Source organism: Pyrus communis, chromosome 8 (genome assembly GCF_041283825.1).
Source record: "Pyrus communis isolate YQ-2024b chromosome 8, ASM4128382v1, whole genome shotgun sequence".
Classification (NCBI taxonomy): domain Eukaryota; kingdom Viridiplantae; phylum Streptophyta; class Magnoliopsida; order Rosales; family Rosaceae; genus Pyrus; species Pyrus communis.
The window spans coordinates 15414061-15439295 of record NC_142572.1 but is presented as its reverse complement, the minus strand read 5'-3'; the positions used below and the strand labels follow the sequence as shown (position 1 = coordinate 15439295).

The window sequence follows — 25235 nt, the reverse complement described above, 5'->3', positions numbered from 1 at the left end:
ATCTTGATGTTGAGCGTAGGTCGTTTACTGAACCTGCCCAATCGGCATCGGTGTACCCTTCGATTCTGAAATGCTTATTTTTCATAACCGCACTCATATGTTGCTCCCCTGGATCATGCATATACTGACTGATTATGCTCAATGCATGAGCAAGATCAGGTCTTGTATGTGCCAAATACATCAATCTCCCAACTAACCGTTGATATCTTCCTTTGTCTATCGGTACTTGATTCTGGAGAAGACTCAACTTCGTTCCTTCAGCCAACAGAGTTACAACAGGTTTACAAGCTGACATCCCGGTTTCCTTTAACAAACAATGATGTTGATGCACAAAATTGGGTCAATCTTGGACCAACGTAAATCCAACCATAAATCACACAAATGCACAAGAACACAAAGATATATTATGGTTCACCTCAAGGTAGGCTACGTCCACATTGGTGTTGATCCGGTTTCACTATGTAAATTGAGGGTTACAATATGGAGGCTAGGGTTTGCTCTCTTTGCTATATCCCTTAAAGTGGGGTGAATGATCCCTTTTATAGAATAAGGGTTCCCTTTACCTCCTACATGCTTCATGGGCTAAGTCGTGAGGCCCAAATACTAGGGCCCAATATATGGTACAATAGGAGTCCCCTAAGTCTTCAGTCAAGAAAGTCTTTTGGCTGGAGACTTCAAATCCAATCCATGTGAGGGTCGAAATGACTAGATGTCGTCCAAAACCAGTGCTTCACATAAGGCGGTGCTCAATGTGAAGTAATACTCAGCTAGAGGTAGCACACATTTCAAGGTTGCACGACTAAAGGCAATGCTCGCGGCGAGGCGGTTGCTCGGCTGAAGGCAGTGCTCGTTGAGAGGCGGCTCGGCTCGTGGCATTCTTCGTTGTGAGTATGCACTCAACGTCAGCTTTTGCTCATTATGAGTTAACTCTCGACATGACTCGGGTCCGCTTGTTGATTTGGCATATTGGGTCTATGTGTCGGGTCCATGGATTGGGTCCATAAGTTGGGTATTTGAGTCGGGGCCATATGTAGGGACTTTGAGTTGGGTCTAAAAGTTGGGTCCATGAGTCAAGGTTCAAGTTCAAGGGTGTCCATGTTTGTGGGTGTCCAATCTCGTAGGTGCCCGAATGAATGGGTGTCTAAGCTCGCGGGTGTCCGATCACATAAATGTCCAAATGAGTGAGTGTTCGAGCAAGCGGATGTCCGGCCAAACAAGAGATCACTGTTCGGACTAAATCTTGATCACCATAAGCATTTGGCTCATAGATCTATAAGCTGATCAGTAGTGTGGACTACCATAATTTTGGTCCTTGGTTAATCAATAATATGTATGAGCATCATATACAAGCAATTAATCGTCAAAGTGTGCATATTGCGAACACTGTCATACATAGATTATATAAACATATAATAATGTAGCATGCCTAGTGAAAAGTTATATGACAATATGATTCAATGAAATATAATAATGTAACATGTGGTGCGGTTGCCATGTACGAATCAAGCAGCTAAAATCATGTTAAAAGAACATGAATTATCTCATTCGTGGGTTTTCCCAGAGAGTGGGACAATGGTATATATGTAACTCTGTATTTGTACCCTACCATGAATCACTAAAGTTTCACCCTAACATTTAAATAATGAATGTAGTAGTCAGGAATTATTAAAGATATGCCATTCTAAGATGAGGTGGCAAGACTAAGTCATGTGTCAGACAAGTCATGGTCAGGAATTATTAAAGATATATTGTGGTTCACCTCAAGTTGGGCTACGTCAACATTGGTGTCGATCCGGTTTCACTATGTAAATTAAGGGTTACAATATGGAGGCTAGGGTTTGCTCTCTTTGCTATATCCCCTAAAGTGAGGTGAATGATCCTTTTTAAGGGTTCCCTTCACCTTCTACATGCTTTATGGGCTAGGTCGTGAGGCCCAAATACTTGAGCCCAATATATGGTACAACAAATGATATACTTTCTTTGGGACAAGAATATTCCAGACTTGCCTCTTGATACCTCGATCCCAAGAAAGTATTTCAAAGATCCAAGATCCTTCATTTCGAACTCCGTAGATAAATACTTCTTTAGAGCAGATTGTTCAACTGGGTCATTCCCTGTAACCACCATGTTATCCATATATACAATGAGTGCTGTAATCTTTTCATTCTTCTATTTCAAGAACAAGGTATAATCCCAATTGCTTTGACTATACCCGAATGCCTTCATTGATTTAGTGAATCTGCTGAACCATGCTTTTGGTGACTGCTTTAATCTATATAATGACTTCTTTAGCTTACATATCTTACCCTTGTTCATGCCTGTTTCGGTATATCCAGGTGAAAGCTCCATTCTTCAATCAAATCTCCATGTAGGAATGCATTTTTTACATTGAATTGTTGAAATGGCCAGTTTAGGTTCGCTGCCAAGGACAATAAAACTCGAACAATATTGATCTTGGCTACTGGAACAAAGATGTCTATGTAATCTATGCCATATTTTTTATTTTATCCCTTTGCCACTAGTCTTGCTTTAAACCGATTGACTGTTGCATCTGCTTTGTATTTCATTGTATAAACCAATTTACATCCCATTAGTTTCTTGCATGCTGGCAAGTCTGATAGTTCCCAAGTAGCATTCTTCTTCAGCGATCTTAGTTCCTCATTCATTGATTCTTTCCATCTAGGATCGACTAAGGCTTCCTGCACACTATTAGGAATATATATAGTAGACAATTGATTCATAAACGACATATTTGATTCAAACAGGTGATAGGTGGACACATAGTTGTTTAATGGGTACCTAACTCTTGAGTTATGCGTTTGTTTGCTCACCAAATATTTAGTTTTACACGTAGGGTCTGCCTCATAAGTAGGTTTAGGAATACCTCAATTAATCCTTTTAGGGAGATTACGAAGCGATGGTCCACCTAGAGTAGAAGACGATTGGTTATAAGAATTACTGAGAGACGAGTTGGCATGCATTGTTTCTTATACAATTGTGGGTTTCAACTGCAAAGGGACTGATGGGGTCGTGTTTTCTGCTATCTAGGGTTCGGCAGGAAGCTGTTGTACAGTAAAAAACTTCTCGTAGCTTGGCTGCTGTGCAGTCGACATTTGTTTGGTGGTAGGTTGTTGTGTAGTGGCTTACTGCTCAGTGGCCGGCTGTTGTGCGGTAGCTTGCTACTCGGCGGCAGGCTGTTGTGCAGGTTCTAATCTGATCAAGGAACTTCGGGTCATGTATATACTCATCATAACAAAAAGAAGTACAATAAATAAATTAAAGCAATATGCGGTAATTTCAGCCATGGTAAATAAATTGCCTTTAAGTAAATAAAGCTTGTGACAAAGGCTTTAATTCAGCATCATTCACATAAACAAATCAAAACTTAAAGCAAAGGGCGATAATTCCACTCACTGTAAATAAATTGCTTTTAAGTAAATGGAACTTTTGAAAGGGTTTTAAACCAGCACCATTCACATAAAAACAAAAGTATCAGACCCTTTTAATAAAGAAATGCACTTACAGGTCCATTTTGAATATCATCATTTTCTTTTTTCTTCTTTTAACATGGTGCCAACTGCCAACGCACCATTCCAAAACCTTTTTCTATTTTTTTTTCTTCTTTTCACATGGTGCCGACGCACCATTCCAAAACCTTTTTCTATTGTTTTTCTTCTTTTCACATGGTGCAAAAGGTTTTGGAATGGTGTGTCAGCACCATGTGAAAAGAAGAAAAAAAAAATGATGATATTCAAAATGGACCTGCCAGTGCACTTCTTTATTAAAAGGGTTTGATATTTTTGTTTTATGTGAATAGTACTGGTTTAAAGCCTTTTCTTTTGTTTCATTCCTTTTATTTTATTTTATTTTTACAACTCTTTAAGTTTTTTTAGTTACCCAAGAAGTGATAGTAACAATAAGTCTCAATTTGTGTTCCTCCTCCGGTGAGTTTCGAAAAAGTCTAAACAGTTCCCATAAGTTTTGGAGTTAACAGTAGTGTCTGCAACTTATGAGAAGATCAAACCATTAGATTTAACTCAAATTTTAGTATGATATGGATAAGAGGATATTGAACAACTTTCGTGAAGAAACAATTTCAATCTGAGCTATTGAAAATGGATTTTCGGTACTCATAAGATGGTTGTCCAGCTTTTTGCGCAATTTTTAGACATCTACAACGATCGCACCGTTGGTATTTTTTGAAAATTTGATATGTTATAGGTACTGAGCGGATGAACAACTTTCAAGAAGAAAGTATTTCAATCCAAGGTCAGCAAGTTAGAGTTCAAATGCTGTTTACATGGCTGTCAGATGTTCTACGGATTTTGAGTCTGTACCCTTTTGCTTCTGCAAAGGATGACATACAGTCATACAACAAGATACATAGTTGCTTCAAGAAAATCAGTAGTACAGAGATTTGAAGATGAAATGAAAAGATTTTTTTATTTGTGAGATTCCAGCTGACAGAGGTGAGTGGTAGGTAGTGCTTCACCGGATTTGTGGCATTGTGCTTTCCACTGATACAAGAGCTTCTCGTGCTGATAACGTGTTGTAAAATCGACGGTATGTGTGCAATAGAATAAAAGTAAATAAGACACGATATTTACGAGATTCCTCTACAGTTAGTGTGACTGAAATACGTCCTCGTGGCAAAAGTGATGCTTTTATTTATAATCTGGAATAATAGGAATACAAAAATAACTCTCTATGCTCTTATCTCTTCTTCCTCTCTTTTCTTTCCTCTTCCTTCCTCTGTCTTTCTTCCGTTTGTTTTGTGTTTGTGCTCTCCTCCTTCTCATTCATTTTATAGGCAAAAGAATCACTATTTATATGGACCATCCACATGTTATTTATAACAGATAGGACATAATTGAGGAGAGCCCGTGAACGAAATTTTAATTATTTTTTAATAAATTTCTTCCAACTAATCTTCCAACGAACCTCTCACTTACTTTACTTTTATATATGAATGGGGAAGCAACATGTGATCAGTAAGACAGTAACTAGTTGCTGTTGTTGGTGTTGGAAGTGGAAATCCCGTTCACCTTCCATTGTCTCACTAGGGCTATAGGCCGCTATGAGTTGATATGGGAAAAGAGCTTGGGTGGACAACATCACGATAACGTCATTCGTAAGACAATTCTCACAATATAAAATTCAATTCTACGTTTTAATAGAGATAACCTTTGATAGAGGTGTCATGCGATCCAACATATAAGACAAGCTAATAAGACATTGCCACAGTTATATGTATGAAACCAAACCAACCGAACATCGTTAGGGTTTGTGCGTGTTTGTGAGGGCGAAATGGAATCCATTGCCCCACGGAGATTTTTCTGCCACCGGATTCCATGCTTGCTCGCTCTATGTGAGAGCTGACCTAATAAAGCAGTTATACCGAAGTCTCTCTTTTGATATAGGTGCCCATATTAGATAGTTGAGTCTATAGACTTCAATCATAAAAGTCATTAGGCATCCATCACTCACCCATTCAGTGTTTATCCTTAAGCCCTCTTCACTTGTAAGTCAGATGTCTTAGTTCGATTCTTGTCAGAGGCAAATTTAAACCACATTATTGCTAGCCCATTGTGAGGCTAAGCACATCTGCTCTCCGTTAGTATAGATAATATGGTTTGTGAAAAACAAAGCCTCTTCAATTTCCCAAAGTCTCAAATTCAGATTGAACAAATTTGCATACAGGGCTATTTCACATACAAGTTGACTGACTTTTCTTGTTGGCACTGTTTCTACTGGGAGATGCTCCAATTAATAAGAAGATACAAAGGAAGATGTAAAATTAGGGCAGATGACAACAATGCTTGTTTGGTTCCCATGATTTAGGTCACAAGATTTGGATGCTGTCTTTCTTCTTGGAGTACTTCTTGTTTTTCATCCCGGATCAAAATCTAATGTTTTTTTCCGTTCCTCGAGAGCCACTTAGTTCTCCGAAACAAGAGATCAAAGCGATTGTCCTCGTTCTTTCAAGTAAGTCGCCAGTGTTCACCGTTGGGATACTTTGAGTAAACTAGAGTATGTATAGGATACATCGGCGCTAAAACCTTTTTTCAGCTAATTTCATGTCGTTCAACCTGTCAGATAATCCTGCTCTTCGATAGCCGGCAACCAACAGATCATAAGTTGATTTCGTAAGTTCGTAAGAACCCTCAATACGTTCCAAAAACAACTCCAGCCTGTCATGAGCGGAGCACCTGAAGTACGAACAGATTACCTTTTCGACATCATCCTGATGTTTAAATGACAATCCTTGCTTCAACATCCTCCCAACAGAGTACTCTACATCATCCAATCTATCCAATGCGGCATTCAACCGTATAATTCCACAGTGGACCAGCAACAGAACTTCCGAAACTTGATTGGCCTCCGTAAGAATTACAAGCAACTCCTCCAATTTCTCCACCATCTTAACTTCAATGTACAATCCCACAACCATCTCAGCCATCTTCTCGTTGATCTTCAAACCGGCATCTAGCACTACCTTCAAAAAGTCTATAACTAAATCAAAGCTTCTCTGTTTACAAATCCCTTCCACCATACTTTCCAATACAGGCAAGCTTGGCATGTACCCTGATAACACCATTTCTTCATAGAACCTATCACCCAACTCAAAATTGTTTGATTTAATGCACCCCGAAATCAGATATTCATAGGTTTGAACACCAGAAGTGAATCCGGCAGCCTTCTTGGCTGAGTACCAAGCTTGCACAGAATCAGCATTGCCCAACTTTGAGAATGCAAACATGAATGCATCATAAGTGTCGGAATCAGGTTTAAATCCCTCCGAGCTCTTCATTATCTCATAAAGGCTTAAAGCTGTCAGCACATTACCGGAAGAGAAGCAAACACGTATAAGGGAGTTGAAAACGGCAGAAGTGGGTTTGATTCCATTAGCCTCCATAGAAGAAAACACTTGCATTGCAAGTGGGAGATTGTGAATTTTTCCACACAGAGATATCAGCTCGGAGTAACGATCATGATCTCTCTCATTCGCCTCGAGCAACTTCTCCAGTTTCCACTCCAAAACCTGACTAATCAAACAATGCGCAGACATATATAAGTAGAAGTTAATTTCAATCTTCTTGCCAACCAAGAAAAATGCAAATTATCCAATTAGACTAATCAATCACAGGGCCTGTTTGAAAGTGCTTTTACTAAAGCCCTCTTAGATAACCAAAATCGTTTATGGCAATGTTTGTCACAAATTTTTTTTGCTACTTATGGATTGTAAAATATTAGAAATTGTTTCCACTCCACGTTCTTCCAATAAAAGCACTTCCAGTAAAAGCGCGTATGAACATAAAACCTTTCATTTCTAAACGAATGCTACTTTCGTATGGGCATTCCGTATAAGCCCAATCGAGTTGAGTTCTAGACTCATTTCCCCACTTAAACAAGATAAACCATTTCATTTTCTATTGATTTTCTCAGCAACCAAACACCGGGTGAGAAAATACAAACACTTCTCAAGAATCTAACTTTGAGCTACAACTATCGTAATTAAGGAGCGGTAACATTACCAATCGGGATTTCTCGGGAGAGGAAGAAGAAGCGAGAGAACTGACGAGGGATTCCCAGGAAAAATCCGAGCTTTGGAGGGCGGAGAATTCATCGGAAGAGAGTAAGGATTTGATGCGTGAATTGGGTTCCTCCACCAACCTCCCAAAGAGAAAGCTTGTTTGGTTGCTCAGCCAACGCCGAGAGTGAGGGCTACTCGCCGAAGCCTTGTGCTTTAAACCCCTTCTCGCAGCTGATAAAACTCGGCAGACTAACGCCATGGCTCTGTTAGTTCGTCTACTCTGCTGGAAAGTCGGAAGAAAACCAACTCACATAAGCACCAGAGAAGTGCAGGCCCAAGCCCAAGTACAACCCAGGCCCAAGCTCAAGTCCAACACAGGCCCAAGCCAATCTTTCACCTGCCGATGACAATGTGGGGCAGCGGAGAGGGGTAAGGGAAACGATTTTTGCACATTTGTTTTCGCTTTTAAGATAACCTTGTATGCTTCTGTCTCCGAATTAAACAAATTAGCTGATACAAAACTATATGATAGCACCCAGTTTTTTTCGATTCGGCAGTTCGACACAACATAAAAGGCAAAAGACTGAGGTAAACGAAGTTTCTCTAAAATAAGGAGCTTGTCAACTCTATGGTCCTTCCCAATCCCTTTGAGGGCTTTTCGCTTTTAAGATAACCTTGTTTGCTTTTTGTTTCCGAATTGGACAAACCATAGGAGAATCAATGAACAAGAATAAACAAGAGCGTACACAAGTCGTTTTCCATGCCATTCACGTTCTCACCCTGAATAAACAAGAACCCCAACTAGTAAAACATCATGATGTAGTGCAAGGTGCAAGGGTACCGGCTATCGACATGCGTGCAAGTCAAACGAGGTTGTAAGGAAGCTGACTGACGAGATCCCCTAAAGGGGTTGGTTGATAAGTGGGAATTGGACATGGACATGGCTCACTCTCCTGAAGAAACTGAAATCCAATTCCACAAGTATCTCTACATCACAATGTAAAACTTTATTCTGCCTGCTTAAAAAAACGTAGCACATACATGAATTTTACACGTCATAGTACTCTCCAAACTTCACCAGAAATTTGAGGGTGGTGGTTTGGGGGATACAACAGAAATATCGGTTCCGGTTTTACAATAAAAGAGGAAAATTTAACATTACGAAAAGAAAAATCCACTCACCCCATATGGAATCTCATGTAGAATATCTGCATCCACAAAATCACACTTGCGCACTTTTCCCTTTGTTTTCGGAGGAAACTAATCGAAGGGACTCACTTGTGCTCTATTTTCTGCTGATGTGAACTAAAACGATCATGGCATGCCGAATTTGGACAAGGCAGACTGGAACACGGATGAAAAGGGTTGAGTTGCACTTTGATCATCGGCTTTAATCTTTATTTGAGCTTTGGCGGATGATGTGTTGACTATACACTCTACCAAAAATGTAGAAGATTCTTCTGCCTTTTGTGCGAAGAAGAAAAACTTGAAGTTGGGGGATTGACCACCGGAAGCAATGCAGTGGATGGATTGGCCTTGCATATGCCGTAGGAGAGCTTGAGGCGTTGTCAATGCTGCAACTCCTTGAGGATTAATAGAATACTCCTGCATCAAATGATAGATGAAACTTGTGAAAAAATAAAATATAAAAAAATTGTACAGAAATATAAATCCAGGTATCCAGGTGTAAACATTATGCAGGCCGAATATGGATTCCAAGGTGTACCTGTGATAAAGATATCGGCAGTTGGCGCCACTTCTGCTGGAAAGTTGTTGGATCTAACACAGCTTTTGGATTAAGCTTCAATGGAGGAGGTGAAGGTGCAGGCGCAGGTGCAGTAGGTAGTCCCAAGCCAAGGAGATCATCAATTGCAAAGCTAGACTGTGGAACATTTCCAGACACGCTAGGGTTTGAAATTGCCAACTCCGACAGTTGAGAAGTGGGAACAGACAAAGACGAAGCATCATATGAAGGAGCACTATATGCAGAAGAACTATTATTGAGACCTCTTGTCTCCTCCTTCTCTGAAGTACTTAATAGCAGATCCTTATCATTAGCTTCGACTCTATTAGGAACAACAGTATCTGTAGATTCTGTCCCAATAGATAAATTTCCAATTTCATCTGAAAACTCAAACGGTCCTCTATGTTCCTTATAAGTAAACATGTAGGATGGCTGCAAGCATTTCAAAATATCAACCTTTGTGAGGCCTCCCTTCAACAAAGCTCTCAATATATTGTAAACAAGCGAAAACACGGCAATCAATAAAGATAAGTACATATGGTTTACAGTTATATTCAGTAGTCACATATACATTGTGTGTGCCTTTTGTTCGTCTATCCTGACACCCAGGAAGGGGACTGGGAGTGTTGTTTTCTTTTAATATGTAATCATTTACATGGGACGGGAATTGTTATTACCTTTTGATATACCACAGACAGACTGTTAAATTCGTCGAATATCCGATCTTTGATTTCACTGCTCTGGGTATCAGCAAAGACAGAAACAGCTTGCTTTGGAGGGTTCACCACTCGTTCTGCTACACTTATGTTATATTGCAAAAGCCTGTAGTAGAATAAGGCTCGATCATGAACATCCTGCAACCAACTGATAGTTTATTGAACATTCCTAAAGAAAATATGACAAAATTCTCACCAATAGAAAATAATTGTAGAAGTAGAAGACTTTAAAGTTAATCATACAAAATAACAACAAACACACAAGAACAGGCACCTGATGAAAATCAGCAAGACCTGCAGCCAATGCAGCTCCCAAGGATTTTTGAGTCTCAGGCGGCCTCTTAAAAAAACACTTCATTACTGCTGTGAGTAGATGTAAACGAACCTGTGCAATGAAACTGTTCCATCACTCAATGGTATATAAGTAATTAATAGCACAACAAGAGGTTTAATTCATGAATTTGTACCATTAGAGGTTCAAAAGTATATCTATAGCTGTAAAATACAAGAAAGAAGACCACAAGATCCTAAACAATCCCCACATTTTATACATTTAAATACAGAAATACTAGACCCCAGTTTTGTTATTAAATTCCAAAGCACTAGGATTTGAACCCACATTGGGTGATCAATTGAGACAGCAACACAATACTTTTTCTTTTCATACATAAAACCCAAGTATATTCTGAGTAATTTATAACCATCAAGAGGCTAAACAGGATACGGATCATCATCAAAACCAACTAATATACACTTCACCAAAACAAAATAACTTAATATCTTCCGTTTGCCACGTGAAGTGAAGACATTGACATATAAACTGTGGCTCATTAAAATTCCAGCATATGTTTAGATGGATGGAGAAAAAATGGAAACTTGGTAAATTACCTCAGCTGAATGCTCATCTTCCCAATTTTCAATCAAACCCTCTAAAATATAAGGTGCATCATGCATTTCATGAGAATACTCCCCCAGCATCCATATAAGAGCTGCCTTGGCCTTGGGTTCTTGAACATTTTTGCTGCTGATGTTCCCAACAACCGCAATACAATCCTGACTCCATTGTGGATATTTCCTCAGCAGATCTTTTACAAGAACCTGTATAAAAGAACTCCAAACTTGAGTCATTCTGGCTAGTTATTGAGTATATAAAAATAACATGATCATTACTTTGCTTTTATTTTCTATTTTCCTTCACTTTCTTTAACTGACCTATACAATCTCTAAGCCATTTAACATATCATTCACAGGAATGAACCACAGTAAACTGGTTGCTCAGAGTTACCATTATAAGTATCTAACAGAAATAAAAAATGATGATTTACCAGAGCTTCAGCAGTTACATAGTCCTTTTCCATCTCCAGAAATTGAAGAAGTCGGTCAACAATTGCATTCACGTCATACTGTTGTAGAGCTATTTTCCCAACTGCACGAATCGACTCTCTTGCAATGGGAATATCAACATTTGCAGCATATTCACATAATTCCGTCACTGAAATGGAATCAAGATCATGCATCAGTCAAACTTGAAAGCTAGCAAGAAAAACAGCACCCGTGACCAAACCAAAGAAAGGATCACCTTAAGAACACACTTTTACCATGTCACAGACAGACACAAATACACATATACACATACACTCAACCTATTGCTCAAGAATCTGTGAGGAATTTCAGGTGGTGTTTTCTTACCGATTTCATAAGTGTTACTCTCATTTGCCACCGCAGTCAACATCTCAAGCTTCAACTTTTTAACATAAGATGGCTCATTGTACTGGCAATAAAAGTGTTTATAGTCTGAAGAAAATATGAAAGGTGCACGCATCACCAAAAGATGCAGATGGCTTAGAACCGCATAAGATTGCTCTGGACTTCCTGAACTCACTAAGGTCAGGAGAGGAGCTTTGATGCGTTCATATACCTAACCAATAAAAAGAGGGAAAATAAACTTTAATTAGAGGAGTTAATCTTATAAAATAGCACGAATAGTACATGATGGTGCAACATGGATCATAGGCATAAAAGTCAAAATCATCAGATCCTCAAATGTTATTTCTTTTCCATGCTAGAATCACTTTTGATACCATATGGATTATTTTCCAACTAACAAAAAAAGGGATGACTAGCAGCCGAAAGTTCTTCTATATTGCTATATATAGAGTAGCTCCTATATGATTACGCAACTACGAGAGCTTACCTTTTCTAACATTAAAACAGCTATATTTCTTCCTACTTTTTGAGTTGCAAAAATAAAAGTTTAAATGAAATTATCTTTATGTTTACCTGCTGATGAACATCAGTCATTGACAGAGTCAATTGAAGAAATACTTTAGTGGTTGCTAAGACAACAGCACCATTTGCATGCTGAAGTCTATCCTCGAGCAGATTCATGACATCAAATATCTCATTGGGATCTGCAGGTACATACTTAGCTACCAGCTCAAGTACCAGACATTGTGCCCATTCACTAAATTCCCTAATCCTGCATAAGAGAACATGTACCAAACTCAACTGCTGTTTTTTTCATCATTACTTAAGTTAAATGGAATTATTGATATTAAATCATTTTGAACAATTAAAAATTGGCCCCAGGTGAGAAAGTTGTCATATTACTTTGGCTTTCTACTTATGCACTATGTGGAGGAATCACCATTAGATATTATATTCACTATACCAGCATGATGCAGAACCCATATGGAAAAGAGAAGAGAGAAAGGGAGAAAGATAAGCTACCGGTTCAAAAGATAGTATATAACTGGCTTGCTAAGCAAAATTTCTCTTTCCCTGGATACTTCTTCAGACGCGCTTCCTTCTAAGCTCCAAATCTCTTGTAGGGCAGACAAACAATTTGCAACCACCTGACAATATAAGAATATGAGAATCTCTTACCTAAAAAAACAGATGAAACTTCCTGAATCATCCATAACGTTCAATAAAACATGGTTAAAAAAATTAGGCAACATTTAAAAAACTGGAACATGTATAAGTATACATCAGATAAGTGATTATTTGATTATTATATCTAAAGCATTGAACTTCGTTCTTCAGCCAATGCCTTATCCTTTTAAAATACAATTTTAGGAGAGCATCAAAATCAGCAAAACTTAATATAAAAACAACCCAAAGTAGGGAGATTGTTGTCAAGTTACTTTATAGTTGACCAAGTAAGGAGTATCACTGGTGAAAGAGAGGCCTCGGTATAATAGTTTCAATTGTCAAAGCATCCTTAAGCAAGACATTGTGAGATAACTGAAATGACCTTACCTGAGTATCCCGGTCGTTAAGCAACAAATGCTTAAGCGTGGTTGGAAAATCTGCATCAACACAAGTTGAGGCCGATATATGATATAACTTCAGAACCCCCATAACTGCTATCATCCTCACATAACTATTATTGTCCTTTAAACCTGCGCCTAAAGGCCCCACCAAATACTCCACGAGGTTTGTCACTCGTAGCGAACACAAGCTCCTCAATGCAAGCCCTCGGATCATTGGGTCCTCATCTTTGCAATCTCTTTGAAGAAAATTGATCGTCAAAAGTGCAAGGTCCGGATTGACCTTTGCATAATTCCCAACATAAAGGTAACACATTTTCTTCAAAACTATATCCGACGTTGCTGAGCACATCACCATCTCTCCAAAAACAGACGAGACATCAATGCCAATCGTCATGTAAGAGATAACCTTCTTGAAAAGCTCCCTCTTTGAATCATCAACTCCCGGAGCTCGGCTGCCGGCAAGATTCCGGAGCTGCGATTTCACATCAGCAACTTCGCCTTTTCTGCACGGAAAGTAAGTTGTGAGTGTGGAATCAAATAATTAACTGATGAACATGCAGATTGTTAATGAGAGAGTAAACAACGATACGAATGATTCCCAGAAGATGCTGAAACAATTGGGGTAGAATTTGCTTTCTAAGTTCAAATTAAGGCTTTCAAAAGATATAGAAAGATCATAACTTTACTTTGAATTCAGCTGTGCTCGGTTTTCTTATCGGAATTTGAATATAACTCTTCAGAACAGTTCCTCAGCAAGTAAATTACTAAATACACTGATAATTCACATTCAGATGATCGATGCATGCAGGAAATGAGATTGACCCAAAACTAATCGAAATTTCTTCTACTGTTATAGAAATGCCAATTTTCTATAACAAAATTTTCTCGGGAACCAAACAGGTGATCAGCGTTGGAGACTAGGGTTTAGAGAGAGGGAGGGAGGGAGGGAGGGAGGGAGGGAGGGAGGGAGAATCTGGACTTACCCGGAAGGCTGAGACGGCGAAGAAGATCGCTGAGCCTGCGCCGGAGGAGCCATGATCAATCGGAATTGAGGTCGGCCACGGCGGTAGGACTGTGTCCAGTGAGCTCGGAGATCTAATCGAGGACGAAGAATTGGCCACTGAATCTCAGAAACCAAATTGGAAAAACTTGAAAGAGGAGCATCCAAGCAGCCTTCCCCAAAGGAGAGAGAAACTTGGCGAGAGGATGATCTGACGTGGCTGGATGGTATTGGTTGTCTGTAAATTCCTGCACTGGCACAATTGGGCTCCAGGTCCAGAAAGCAATGAACAAGGTACAAAATAATTGGTTTCAATGGGCTTTTTCCTGGAAGGCCCAACAGCCCAACAATATCATCTAGAATAGGTTTTTTATGTGCTCTATTGTAATTGTCAAGGCAAAGTCACCAACTACTTTTTTTTTGTTAAAAAAAAAAAAAAAAAAAACTTAAGCATGAGAGGAACATTGGTGAGGAAATTAACAGAAGTTAACATATTATGTCCTTGAATGAGAACACTTTGAAAACCATGGGAATCAAGTTCGCTGAAATTGGAAATATAGGGATGAAAGTGAAATTTGTTTGTGTTACATGTAAGTTATGTGCAACGCTTAGAAAACATGTGAAGAGTATGACTCAGTATGCTTTAGATGAATGATAGTGTATACTAGTATTATAACGATACTACTACACATGAATTGTACGCAAGTACATTTTTTGTGACTTTTTGACATAAAGTTGCTCAATAGAAGAAGAAGAAAAATGTGAAATCTATGTTACAAGGATTGTTTAAACATTACATTTTGGAGTGGATTTTTTATGTTTAAGATATTGGAGACAACCGTAATTTTGTTTGGATAATGATATGTACGTGGGCTTACAATTACTTTGCAAGTGGAAGAAAGCGCAGTCTATGAGCTTGCCCACATAGTTTCAACATGTCAAAACTTGATCTTAAATACAGATAAAACTATGCCTCTAATCAAAATACATATTAGTTGGCTTTAGTTGTTAGGATTACGGGAAGCATTCAATCAAAGCAAACTTTGTATCTTAAGCCTACAACTAGCTTAGCTAAAATTGTGCAAAAGCTAGGAGTTGAATATCATGATATTATGAGTTCGTTATTTGGTTCTTGACAATAAGAATGGTTGTTTGTTAGTATATTAAATTAGAGTCTGAACGAGAACTAACAATCTTACTCTATCTCATAAACCCTTAACATCATCCCAAGTTCTTTTTGATTGGATAACATTATCTAAAGTTCAACTCAATCCTTAAATTTAAAATACATATAATCTTATATAAATTTAAAATCCATATAATCTTTGAAATTTCAGGTGTAATAATATAGTTCATTTAGATTTTCAATGTTTTCCCAACTTATAAATAGAGGACATATCATAGTTATTTATTTACAGTTTACAAAGAGGGAGAGCAATTGAAAGAGGGCGAAGTCTGAGAATTTGCTTAAAGAAAAAAGGCTTAGCAGTTAGAGATTTTACCTTAACCAAATCAAAGCAATGAATAAAAATGTGGGTAAAAATGCTTTAGCAGCTAGAGTTTTTACGTCAACCAAATCAAAGCAATGAATGATAAAGGTAGAAAATCGTCTGTTCTTCTTCATATTGACTCCCCATTTTGAGTGAATTGCAAAAAATTATGAAGCAAAGCATGTAAGAAAGTGGGAGTGAGTGAGTAAATATTCTCTATATGATAAGCTTATAGACATCGAAATTTCGGGGAAATAAATGTTGACCAATGCATTAAAATTACAACCTTCATTCATTTCACCTACATCATACACTTATTCACCTACAACCTCCACTCATTTCACCTACATCATACACTTATTTCACTTATTTCACCTAAAAAAGAGAGGATGGTGGTGGTTCATTCTCAAAGTCTATAAACAGGCTTCTCCATCAAGGGATCAAGGAATTCACATATACATTTCTCTACTCTCAAATTGAAAGAGAATTCCTCAAATCCTTGAAGCTTTGAAACTCTAAAAGTTTTCAAGCATCCAACCTCCCAAATTCCCAATATCAAGCCCCGAAGGCCCTTGAAGACCAAGATCAAGCCCCGAAGGCCCTTGATGATCCGTTCATCCTTGTTCTTCAAGATCAAACCCAACAGCCCTTTAAGAAATCCACACAACTATTCATCAAGATCAAGCCTCGAAGGCCCTTGAAGATTCGTTCGTCGTTCGTCCTAAGATCAAGTCTCGATGACCCTTTGGATCAACAACATCAACAAATCTGCACCACTGTTCATCCCTAGACCAAGCCCCGATGGCCCTTTAGATCAACAACTCATTCACAAATCTACACCTCACAAAGATAGAATTAGAGGATCAAATTGTAAAAGAGATTGCAACCCTAAAATTAATACAAAATATATTTTGTACACGTGTTCTTGTTTCAGGAATTTTCGTGTTTGCAAAGCTTGCTTTGCTTTTTGTTTAAGGTTTGATGTGTGACTCTATTCTCTTTTAGAGTTGTGTTAAAGTCTAAACAAGCATCACTAGATGCACAACTTTCAATTAACTCTTTAAAGTTGTGTTAAAGTCTAAACAAGTATCACTAGATGCACAACTTTCAATTAACTCTTTAGTATGTCAAAACTTTATCCAACTAGCGAAATCACTCCATTGTGACATCCCCACTGGGAACACCCCTTGATGGTTACTTTCAATGATCGAACGAAGGATTAAGTTTTGTTTGGGGATGAATTTTGGATGGTAATTTTTGAAAAATCTGAATTTTGCTTATATTTTTGTATATGACACTGAAGTATACAAACATGTGGCTGCTGAGCTACTCAATTTATTCTATAATGAAATATTTATGCGCGATTTATTATTTTTCAACCCATACCTAAGCTCAAATACACTATTTAATAGTTATTTTTGGACGATTATACAGGGACTGGCTGCAACATTCATATATATATTTAAAATAATTAGCATTTAACAGTCAGAAATGTCACTTCACAAAAAAAAAAAAACTGTCAGATATTATTTATATGAATATATGTATTTATTATAATCATCATTTAACGATCAGATAATGATTATATTAAATACATGTAAGCACCGAATTCCGATTGAACGTTGGTTTGTCAAAAATAAGTTATTTGCGATCGCAAACCGCACCGTTTCCAGTCTATCGGTAATTCTCTCCCTCGTTAGTCTCCCGCCTCCAAGATTTTTCCCTCTATCACTTCCCACTTCCAGAAACCCCCACCAAAACACAGCAGAGCTCAGCAGGCTGCTCCCAAATCATAGACAAAAAATCTTCAGATATGGTTCTGCTTCACCTCCCAAGAACCCACATATCCCTCTCCACCCATTTCTCTCTTTTCCCGAAACCCAAAACCCCCGCCTTCGCCACCGCCACAACTCTCCCCCCAATCCTCACCTCCGCCCTCTTCTCCGCCCCCCAGTCCACCCTCTCAGCCTCCGAACCCATACCCATTTCCGAATTGCCGGAACCCCAAATCGAACCCCCTCAGGAATTCGAAACCCACATCGAAATCCCGCTCGAGAAGCTCTTCGTGCCGCCAGAAACCGAGGTCTCGTACACCGACGCCGGTGCTCTGAGCACCCGAATCTTGAAGGGGTCCAATATTCTGCTCAGTAAGTACGCCAGGAACGCTCAGGTGGAGCAGGCCGAGTTCGTGAAGAGCAGTGTGAGGACTGAGGATTGCCCCTCTGATAGTCTCCCGGAGTTTGCTCTCGTGGGTCGGTCCAATGTCGGCAAGTCCTCGCTGCTCAACTCGCTCGTGCGACGGAAGCGCCTCGCTTTGACGTCCAAGAAACCTGGTCAGTAATTTGTACCGTAAATTCAATTCAATTTTCAATTTTTGGGTTGGATGCATTATTCAAGTCCTATAGTGAAGAAAACCCAACTAAAAATTAGTATTCGTTTGATTCGGAGCGCCGGTTTATTGAAGATTTCGCCATAAGCTCAACAAATTTAAGGATAATGTTGTTGCTTTGCTTGATTGTCTTGTGAAGTTTAGTAGAGTTTGAGAGATACCCTGATGTACGGCATTGTGGCATTTTGGTTTGTGGATTGATCATGCGTTCAAGCATCTTAATTCGCTTTTCGTTCATTATTTCTTGCAGGGAAAACACAATGTATCAATCATTTTCGGATCAATGATAGCTGGTACCTGGTGGATTTGCCAGGCTACGGGTATGGCTGAAAGATCTGTCTCTTTGATTTATACGGTTCTTTTTGTTCGTGGAGAAGATGCAAACATACTAGTCTGAAATTTCGGATGGTTGCTATGATGAAGAATTTAATTTCCGAGAGCTGCGAGGGAGCGCATTACTTATTGGTTTTAGTTTCTTTACAGTTTGCATTATGCTAGGGTTCGTTCTGTTCCTATGATTATGCTCCTGCTAATTATACACACGAGACTGCTGATTTCTCCCTTGTTTATGTGAGTTTCTACTGATAGTCTTGTCGTATCTTTGTGTGTTGTGTAACCTGGCAGGTATGCAGCCGCACCACAGGAACTTAGAACTGACTGGGTTAAGTTTACTAAAGACTACTTCCTGAATAGGTCGACATTAGTTTCGGTTTTCCTTCTCATCGATGCCAGCATTCCTGCCAAAAAAATTGATCTGGAGTATGCTAGTTGGCTGGGTCAGAATCAGGTAATATCCTTTATTAACATTTGGTCCTCAGATTACCAGATTGAATAACGTTAGCTTTCCGGGGGCATCTCCTGGCACTAGAGATTCCGACAAACACACACTTGTTTATTTTCTTCAGAATGATGAAGAAACATACATGGTTAATCTAATCTTGAGTTGGCCTCCCTAAACATATCCGGCCGAAAAGTTTCAGTTTTTCGTTTTGTATATGCGAAGGAGAGCATGTCCCTTGGTTGGATGTAACTAAGCATTCGTAAAAACTAAAAGGGCGCTTTCCTGAGCATGCTTCTAATTCTATGTGCCCTTTCAGATTCCTATGACTTTGATATTCACCAAATGTGACAAGCGGAAAAAGAAGAGGCACGGAGGGAAGAAAGCAGAAGAAAATGTGCAGGATTTCCAGGAGTTAATAAGTGGCTTCTTCGAGACCGTGCCTCCGTGGATTATGACCAGCAGCCTGACCAGTCAGGGTCGTGATGAGATGCTATTACATATGGCTCAGCTGCGGAACTACTGGCTGAAGCACTAGGAAAACCGAAAACTTGAATCTTGCCATCACAATCTCAAGTAGGTCAGCTGTCTAAATTGTTCAGATAAATCCAAGTACAAGAACCTGTGATAAAATCCCAACGTTACACGAAGTATTTTATCCACGAAGACTTTGTAAGTTGTTTGTTGCATCTGAAAATGGTGTTTAAATTGGCAGCCATACATTGAGGAAAAGGAGAGAACGTGATTAATTTGGCAAAAGCTAATAGTTGCTCGATTTTGTTGTTGAAATGGAAATTTTTCCCTTCCAACTTTATGCTCCTTTAATCTTGTGTAAACCTATTGAAATCTTTATTTAAAGTTCAGGAACCATAATCTTTGCATTTCGACGTTGTGCTCCTTTTGTAACTTACATATTTGTATCCCAGCCTGCATCAACTTGATGTCTATATTAATCACAGATTGAACACTTACTAAACTGGTAAGAAATCAAACAAATCCGACTAAACTTGTCAGAAATCAAGCAAATCCAAAAATCTCCACAAGGGTTGAGAAGTTGTTTTAGGATTGCACTCTAATCATGTACTTCTAAACATCCTGTGTTCCTTCCTGTTATCCCTTTTCAGTTCATATTCTTTTTAGGTCCAAGTTCTAACCCAAGATCTTGGATGCAAGAGTACAATCCCTAAACTCGGGTGCAAGATTCAATCCTAAGACCTCAGGAGAGATTCAATCCCAAGACCTCGGGTGCAAAATTTTAATCCCAGGACCTATGCAAGATTTCGAACCCAAGACCTATGGCGTAAGAGTTTGAACCCAAGACCTATGGCGCAAGAGTTCGAACCCAAGACCTATGGCGCAAGAGTTCGAACCCAAGACCTATGGCGCAAGAGTTCGAACCCACGACCTTAGGTGCAAGGGTTCGAACTCAAGACCTCAGGTACAAAAGTTCAATCTCAAGACCTAGGGTACAAGATTTAAATCTGAAGACATCAGGTGCAAGAGTTCGAACTTAAGACATAGGGTGCAAGAGTATAATCTAAAGACATCAGGTGCATGAGATTGACGCCAAAAGTTTCGATGAAAGCATATTCCCAAGACTATGAATGCAAAGTGATCTTAATCACTTAAATTACAAGCACCTTAGCATCCGAGTTAAATGTGCAACCTAGTATAATTCCAATTCATTAACAAAATAGAGGCAACTTCAATCTTCGGAAGATACTATGAAGCTAAAGACATGCTAGGATCAACCCAACAAGAAAAATAAAGGCCAAATGTAATTGTAACTGAGAGTCATTTCCGTTCATATCAAAATGCAGCTGCGAATCGAGACAGTCTAAACAAAATTCAAGTGAAATTCAGAACTATCAAGACAACTAAACAAAATTCGAAACAAAAATCCAAACAGGTTTGAGTTCAGTGGGCTCAGAAAACTTATGAGGAAGCAGCAGCAGCTCCCTTGCTCCTTGGAGCAGCCTGTGTACCTTCAAGGAAGCCGCTCTTGAACCTCCTCGGCACATTCCTCAGGTACCTCATCCGCCCAGTTCCGGTAGTCTTTCGGCGCAGCGCCTTCTCACTCCAGTTATCTGAAACAACCCCAAATAATCAAAAATTAAAACTTGCACACTTAATTACATATAATTAATTCAAAAAATTAAAACTAAAAGTTGAGTAGGCTTACATTTTCTGAGACGGGCAGCAGGGTAGGCGCAGGCGGAGCAGCGGCTCTTCTGGAGGTGGAAGCTGCGGCGGCCGCACCGCACACAGAGAGTGTGGGTCTTGTTCCTCCTCTTTCCGAAACTTCCTGTTCCTTTGCCCTAATTCATATTCCCAAAATTACACCATTACAATCGCCATTATAAACTAAACTGTTATCGGAGCTAGAAAATGAGAGAGATGAGAGATCGAGAGAGAGTACCATTTCGTTGGTTGCAGAGAGAAACCCTAGATTTCAGAGCAGTTGCGGGAAATCCCTCGCGGACGAAGGTTCAGCTGTTTATATAGCCGTCGTCAGCGACTAGATTAGGGTTTCACTTCCAGCGTTGGGCCTTATTTGGACCGGAAATGTGGGCCCAATGATATAATCACAGGCTTCTCATTTAAATAGGCCCTCTAGTCTAATTGAATGAAGCCCATTTGGTGATACACGTCCATGTCTTGCTGAATCTTTACTAAATTAGTAGAATAGCAACAAATTAGTGCCCGCGGGGATAGCTCAGTTGGGAGAGCGTCAGACTGAAGATCTGAAGGTCAGGTGTTCGATCCACCTTCACCGCAATTTTTTTTTCTTTTCACAATCTTATTACCTGCAATTTTTTTGTTTATTTGTGTAAAAAGAAAAAAAATACAGGCAGTATGGACTTAGCTAGTTAGCTTAACAACTCGAAGTGGTCCTTTTGTGAAATCAAAAATCAACGCAATTTGAACTCAATAACAAAACGAAATTAAGTGTCGCTTTCCTAGCGCATACATTAGTGACTCAACCCACCTCATTCTTTTTTATCACTATACCCAAATGGCCACCAACATCGTAATAATATGAAAACTTCCTAATCATACAACTATATAGAACTATAATTATGTGGTGGTGTGTGCATATATCATATCAATCACATACATTATACATTGAAGATATATATTACTTTTCATGATGCATAAACGAAGAACTAACTTGATCAATGTCGGCAGGGAAATAAGTGGGACACACCAACATATCAAAACATCAACAATTCAAATTCGATTTTTCAAAGTATATTACCAAAGTGGTTGAATTGGCACCATCTTTCTCTCATCTGGGTTTGTTTTTATACCGTTTGGCGGTGACAGACATTCCAGAGGAATAATACTATTCATGATTAGAAAGTGAGCCCCGATATCGTCGATTTGTGACCGTAGATTGGTGGACCATTTCCGTTGGCTAATGATTCCGTGCCATCTGAACGTGATACCGACTTTGTGCATGGTAGTCAATTTATAAAGTTAAGGCTGGAAATGGTCCATCACTCCATCCCCATGCATATCATGTACAAATCAAACCGTTAGGGTAATCAAATTCTTGGACCACAAGCAATTAAGGCAGTTTTTAAGCCGACTATAAAAAAATTGATGGTCCTTATTGGCGTCCATGTACTCAATCATATATATATATATATGTGTGTGTGTGTGTGTGTATGTATGTATGTATGTATGTATTACGTACCTTCTAAATTACCCTATCATTAAGCTTGTGGATGATATACAAAACTCACAAAGGACCACTTTGAGTTGTTAAGCTAAGTGCATTTGCTTAAAGATGATTTCATTTGTGTTGTTGATTTGGCTAAGTTCGTAGTTAGCTTTTTAATATGGTTCTTAAAACCTAATTTGCTTTATGTCATTCTTTATTAAATTGTAGGTCTATTTGATTGAACTGTATAAAGGGCAGAGAGGGAGAGCGGGCTGGCGGCAACAAGAGAGAAAGAGAGGGATTTAATTCTGAGGTGTGTGTTGTATCACCGCCTTATGCCTTTATTTATAGTAGTAGGATAGGTAGAATCCTTACCCTTTTAGGATTACATCTCTTAACAGGTAATCAACTCCTAATAGGAAAAAACTAGGTACTCCTAGATATACTAGGATTTATACAATCACATTCCTAATCCAATAGGACTGCAACACTCCCCCTTGAGTGTGTAAATACTCAAACAAAACGTCGCATCAGATCTTCAACAGATGGGGTAGAATAGTTGATGAAGTCGTTGGCAGAATGGGTGAACGTGAGTCTCAAACACAAGTAAGTAAGTATGCATTGGTAGTAAAACTCACAAAACCTTGCTATGGTAAAACCCAAGGCATGGGGAAAACCCATAGACTAAGGAGAAAAGTGGAAGTATGCATAATGTCTACAACAAATGTCAAACAGGACGAAAGTAGTGAACTTAACGGAGTATGATCATCCCAAGATGGGTGACTCAACAAAACCTCGTTAGGTAGTAAAAACCTAGTGGGAAAAATACTCTTAATCGTAGGAAAAAGAGTACATTAAGATCAAGTGAGTATGCTTCAGGATACTCCCTCTGAGTTAGACATAACTTACAAATAAGAGAACTACAAGCGATTTAATTAAGATAATTTACGCATACCGATTCATTGGATGAGCTTTTGAAAAGTAGACTTGGGCAATGACTTTGTGAAGAGGTCTGCCAGGTTGTCCTGGGAACATATTTGCTTGACTTCAATGTTCTGATGTAGTTGTTGCTAGTGAGAATAAAAGAACTTAGGCGTTATGTGCTTGGTGTTGTCTCCCTTGATGTATCCCTTCTTTAACTGCTCGATATATACTGCATTGTCTTCAAAGATCATCGTAGGAAGGTCAACGACGGAAGAAAGACCACTAGTGCTTCAAATATGTTCCATAACTGTTCTCAGCCAAAAGCACTATCGTGAGGCTTCATGCAGAGCGAGAATCTTAGCATGGTTCAAAGAAGTCACAACTAGTATTTTCTTGCTAGACCTCCAAGATATAGCGGTGTCTCCAACAGTAAAGACATAACTTGTTTGAGAACGTGCCTTATGTGGGTCAGATAGATAACCAGTGAAGCGAGAATCAACCCAAGGACCGAGGAGGGCGGTGGCTCCTCTCGAGGATTCGTGGGTGTGGAACAAGCCTAAATCTATCGTACCCTTGAGGTAGCAGAAAATGTGTTTAACATCATTCCAGTGTCTACGTGTAGGCGCGTTGCAGTATCTAGCCAAAAGATTAACAGCGAAAGAGATGTCGGGTTTAATGCATTGAGCCAAGTATAATAAAGCACCAATTGCATTTAGGTATGGAACTTCAGGCTCCAAAATCTTCCTCATCCTCATTCGGACGGAAGGGATCTCATTTAGCATCTAGAGTCTGAACGACCATAGGAGTACTCGAAGGCTTCGCTTTATCCTTATTACAACGTCGCAACACTTTTTGGGTGTAGTTCGATTGATGTAGTAAGATTCCATCCAAACAATGCTTGATCTCTAGGTCGAGACAATATCAAGTTTTCCTAATATCTTTCATCTCAAATTCTGATTTCACGTGTGTGACAATTTCCTCAAGCTTTGCGGGAGTTCTGATAAAGTTCATGTCGTCGACATAAACTGCAACGATCGCAAATCTGGAATGTGACTTCTTAATGAACACACATGGGCATAATTCATTATTCACATATCCCTGACTTGTCAAATATTCACTCAGACGGTTATACCACACCTGCCCGGATTGTTTAAATCCGTAGAGTGATCTCCTCAATTTAATCGAGAAGGCATTCCATGGTCTAGAACTATTTGAACTAGTTAATGGAAGTCATTCTGGAACTTTCATGTACATTTCCGTATCTAGATCCCCATAAAGATACGTGGTTACCACATCCATAAGTTGTATATTCAGTTTTTCAAAAACTACCAAATTGATAAGGTAGCGGAAAGTTATGAAATCCATTACGGTGGAATACGTTTCTTTGTAATCAATCTCAGGGTGTTGAGAGAAGCCTTGCACTACGAGATGTGCTTTGTACCGTAATATATCATTATTCTCATTAAGCTTCCTCACGAAAACCTACTTGTAGCCCACGGGCTTCACATGTGGTGGAGAATAAGCTACAGGCCTAAATACCTTTCATTTCGTGAGTGAATCAAGCTTGACCTGGATTTCTTGTTTCAAGTTTGACCAATCCGTTCATCAACGGAGCGTGGTTCAATGTCATCGCTAAGCATGATGTCGGAAGCAATGGTATACGCGAATGCATTATGGATAATCATCTCATTCTGATTCCAAACCTCATCTAATACTGC

At 39.1% G+C, this 25235-nt stretch overlaps 4 protein-coding genes and 1 non-coding gene across 6 annotated transcripts; 2 read left to right on the top strand and 3 right to left on the bottom strand.

The window, feature by feature from the left end:
• Positions 1-5657: 5657 nt before the first annotated feature.
• Positions 5658-7911, bottom strand: LOC137718726 (uncharacterized). 2 transcript variants are annotated; one of them, XM_068458265.2, is made up of 2 exons: positions 7536-7911; positions 5658-7042 (listed from the first exon to the last, which is right to left on the bottom strand). In XM_068458265.2, exons 1-2 carry the CDS (start codon positions 7791-7793, stop codon positions 6053-6055), a joined length of 1248 nt encoding a protein of 415 aa, XP_068314366.2. In that variant the 5' UTR covers positions 7794-7911; the 3' UTR covers positions 5658-6052. The 2 variants fall into 2 exon arrangements, with proteins under 2 accessions (XP_068314366.2, XP_088554694.1); XM_088698568.1 differs by having other exon boundaries at positions 5658-7046; positions 7536-7816.
• Positions 7912-8522: 611 nt separating this feature from the next.
• LOC137718274 (beta-adaptin-like protein A) lies at positions 8523-14481 on the bottom strand. Its single transcript, XM_068457793.2, has 11 exons — positions 14253-14481; positions 13256-13772; positions 12725-12849; positions 12275-12473; positions 11684-11912; positions 11320-11486; positions 10883-11092; positions 10269-10379; positions 9956-10132; positions 9261-9710; positions 8523-9139 (listed from the first exon to the last, which is right to left on the bottom strand). The coding sequence occupies exons 1-11, from the start codon at positions 14303-14305 to the stop codon at positions 8849-8851; spliced, it is 2529 nt and encodes an 842-aa protein (XP_068313894.2). The 5' UTR covers positions 14306-14481; the 3' UTR covers positions 8523-8848.
• A 2895-nt stretch (positions 14482-17376) lies between these two features.
• Positions 17377-19810, top strand: LOC137717721 (GTP-binding protein At2g22870). The gene is made up of 4 exons (XM_068457178.2): positions 17377-18092; positions 18399-18468; positions 18773-18935; positions 19246-19810. Exons 1-4 carry the CDS (start codon positions 17573-17575, stop codon positions 19462-19464), a joined length of 972 nt encoding a protein of 323 aa, XP_068313279.2. The 5' UTR covers positions 17377-17572; the 3' UTR covers positions 19465-19810.
• Positions 19811-20704: 894 nt separating this feature from the next.
• LOC137717722 (large ribosomal subunit protein eL37x) lies at positions 20705-21479 on the bottom strand. The gene is made up of 3 exons (XM_068457179.2): positions 21346-21479; positions 21109-21244; positions 20705-21013 (listed from the first exon to the last, which is right to left on the bottom strand). The coding sequence occupies exons 1-3, from the start codon at positions 21346-21348 to the stop codon at positions 20862-20864; spliced, it is 291 nt and encodes a 96-aa protein (XP_068313280.1). The 5' UTR covers positions 21349-21479; the 3' UTR covers positions 20705-20861.
• A 152-nt stretch (positions 21480-21631) lies between these two features.
• TRNAF-GAA (transfer RNA phenylalanine (anticodon GAA)) lies at positions 21632-21704 on the top strand. The gene has a single exon. It is a non-coding gene; the product is annotated as a tRNA-Phe (tRNA).
• Positions 21705-25235: the final 3531 nt, after the last annotated feature.

Coding starts and splice junctions, on each gene's coding strand:
- LOC137717722 (XM_068457179.2), bottom strand. Junction 21,014..21,108: donor TGCTGCCCGTCTCAGAAAAT/GTAAGCCTACTC, acceptor GGGTTGTTTCAG/ATAACTGGAGTGAGAAGGCG.
- LOC137718726 (XM_068458265.2), bottom strand. CDS start 7,793: ATGGCGTTAGTCTGCCGAGTTTTATCAGCTGCGAGAAGGGGTTTAAAG. Junction 7,043..7,535: donor CTCCCGAGAAATCCCGATTG/GTAATGTTACCG, acceptor TTGATTAGTCAG/GTTTTGGAGTGGAAACTGGA.
- LOC137717721 (XM_068457178.2), top strand. CDS start 17,573: ATGGTTCTGCTTCACCTCCCAAGAACCCACATATCCCTCTCCACCCAT. Junction 18,093..18,398: donor TTTGACGTCCAAGAAACCTG/GTCAGTAATTTG, acceptor TATTTCTTGCAG/GGAAAACACAATGTATCAAT. Junction 18,936..19,245: donor GTTGGCTGGGTCAGAATCAG/GTAATATCCTTT, acceptor GTGCCCTTTCAG/ATTCCTATGACTTTGATATT.
- LOC137718274 (XM_068457793.2), bottom strand. CDS start 14,305: ATGGCTCCTCCGGCGCAGGCTCAGCGATCTTCTTCGCCGTCTCAGCCT. Junction 12,850..13,255: donor TTAACGACCGGGATACTCAG/GTAAGGTCATTT, acceptor TTATATTGTCAG/GTGGTTGCAAATTGTTTGTC. Junction 12,474..12,724: donor ATATACTATCTTTTGAACCG/GTAGCTTATCTT, acceptor TCTCTTATGCAG/GATTAGGGAATTTAGTGAAT.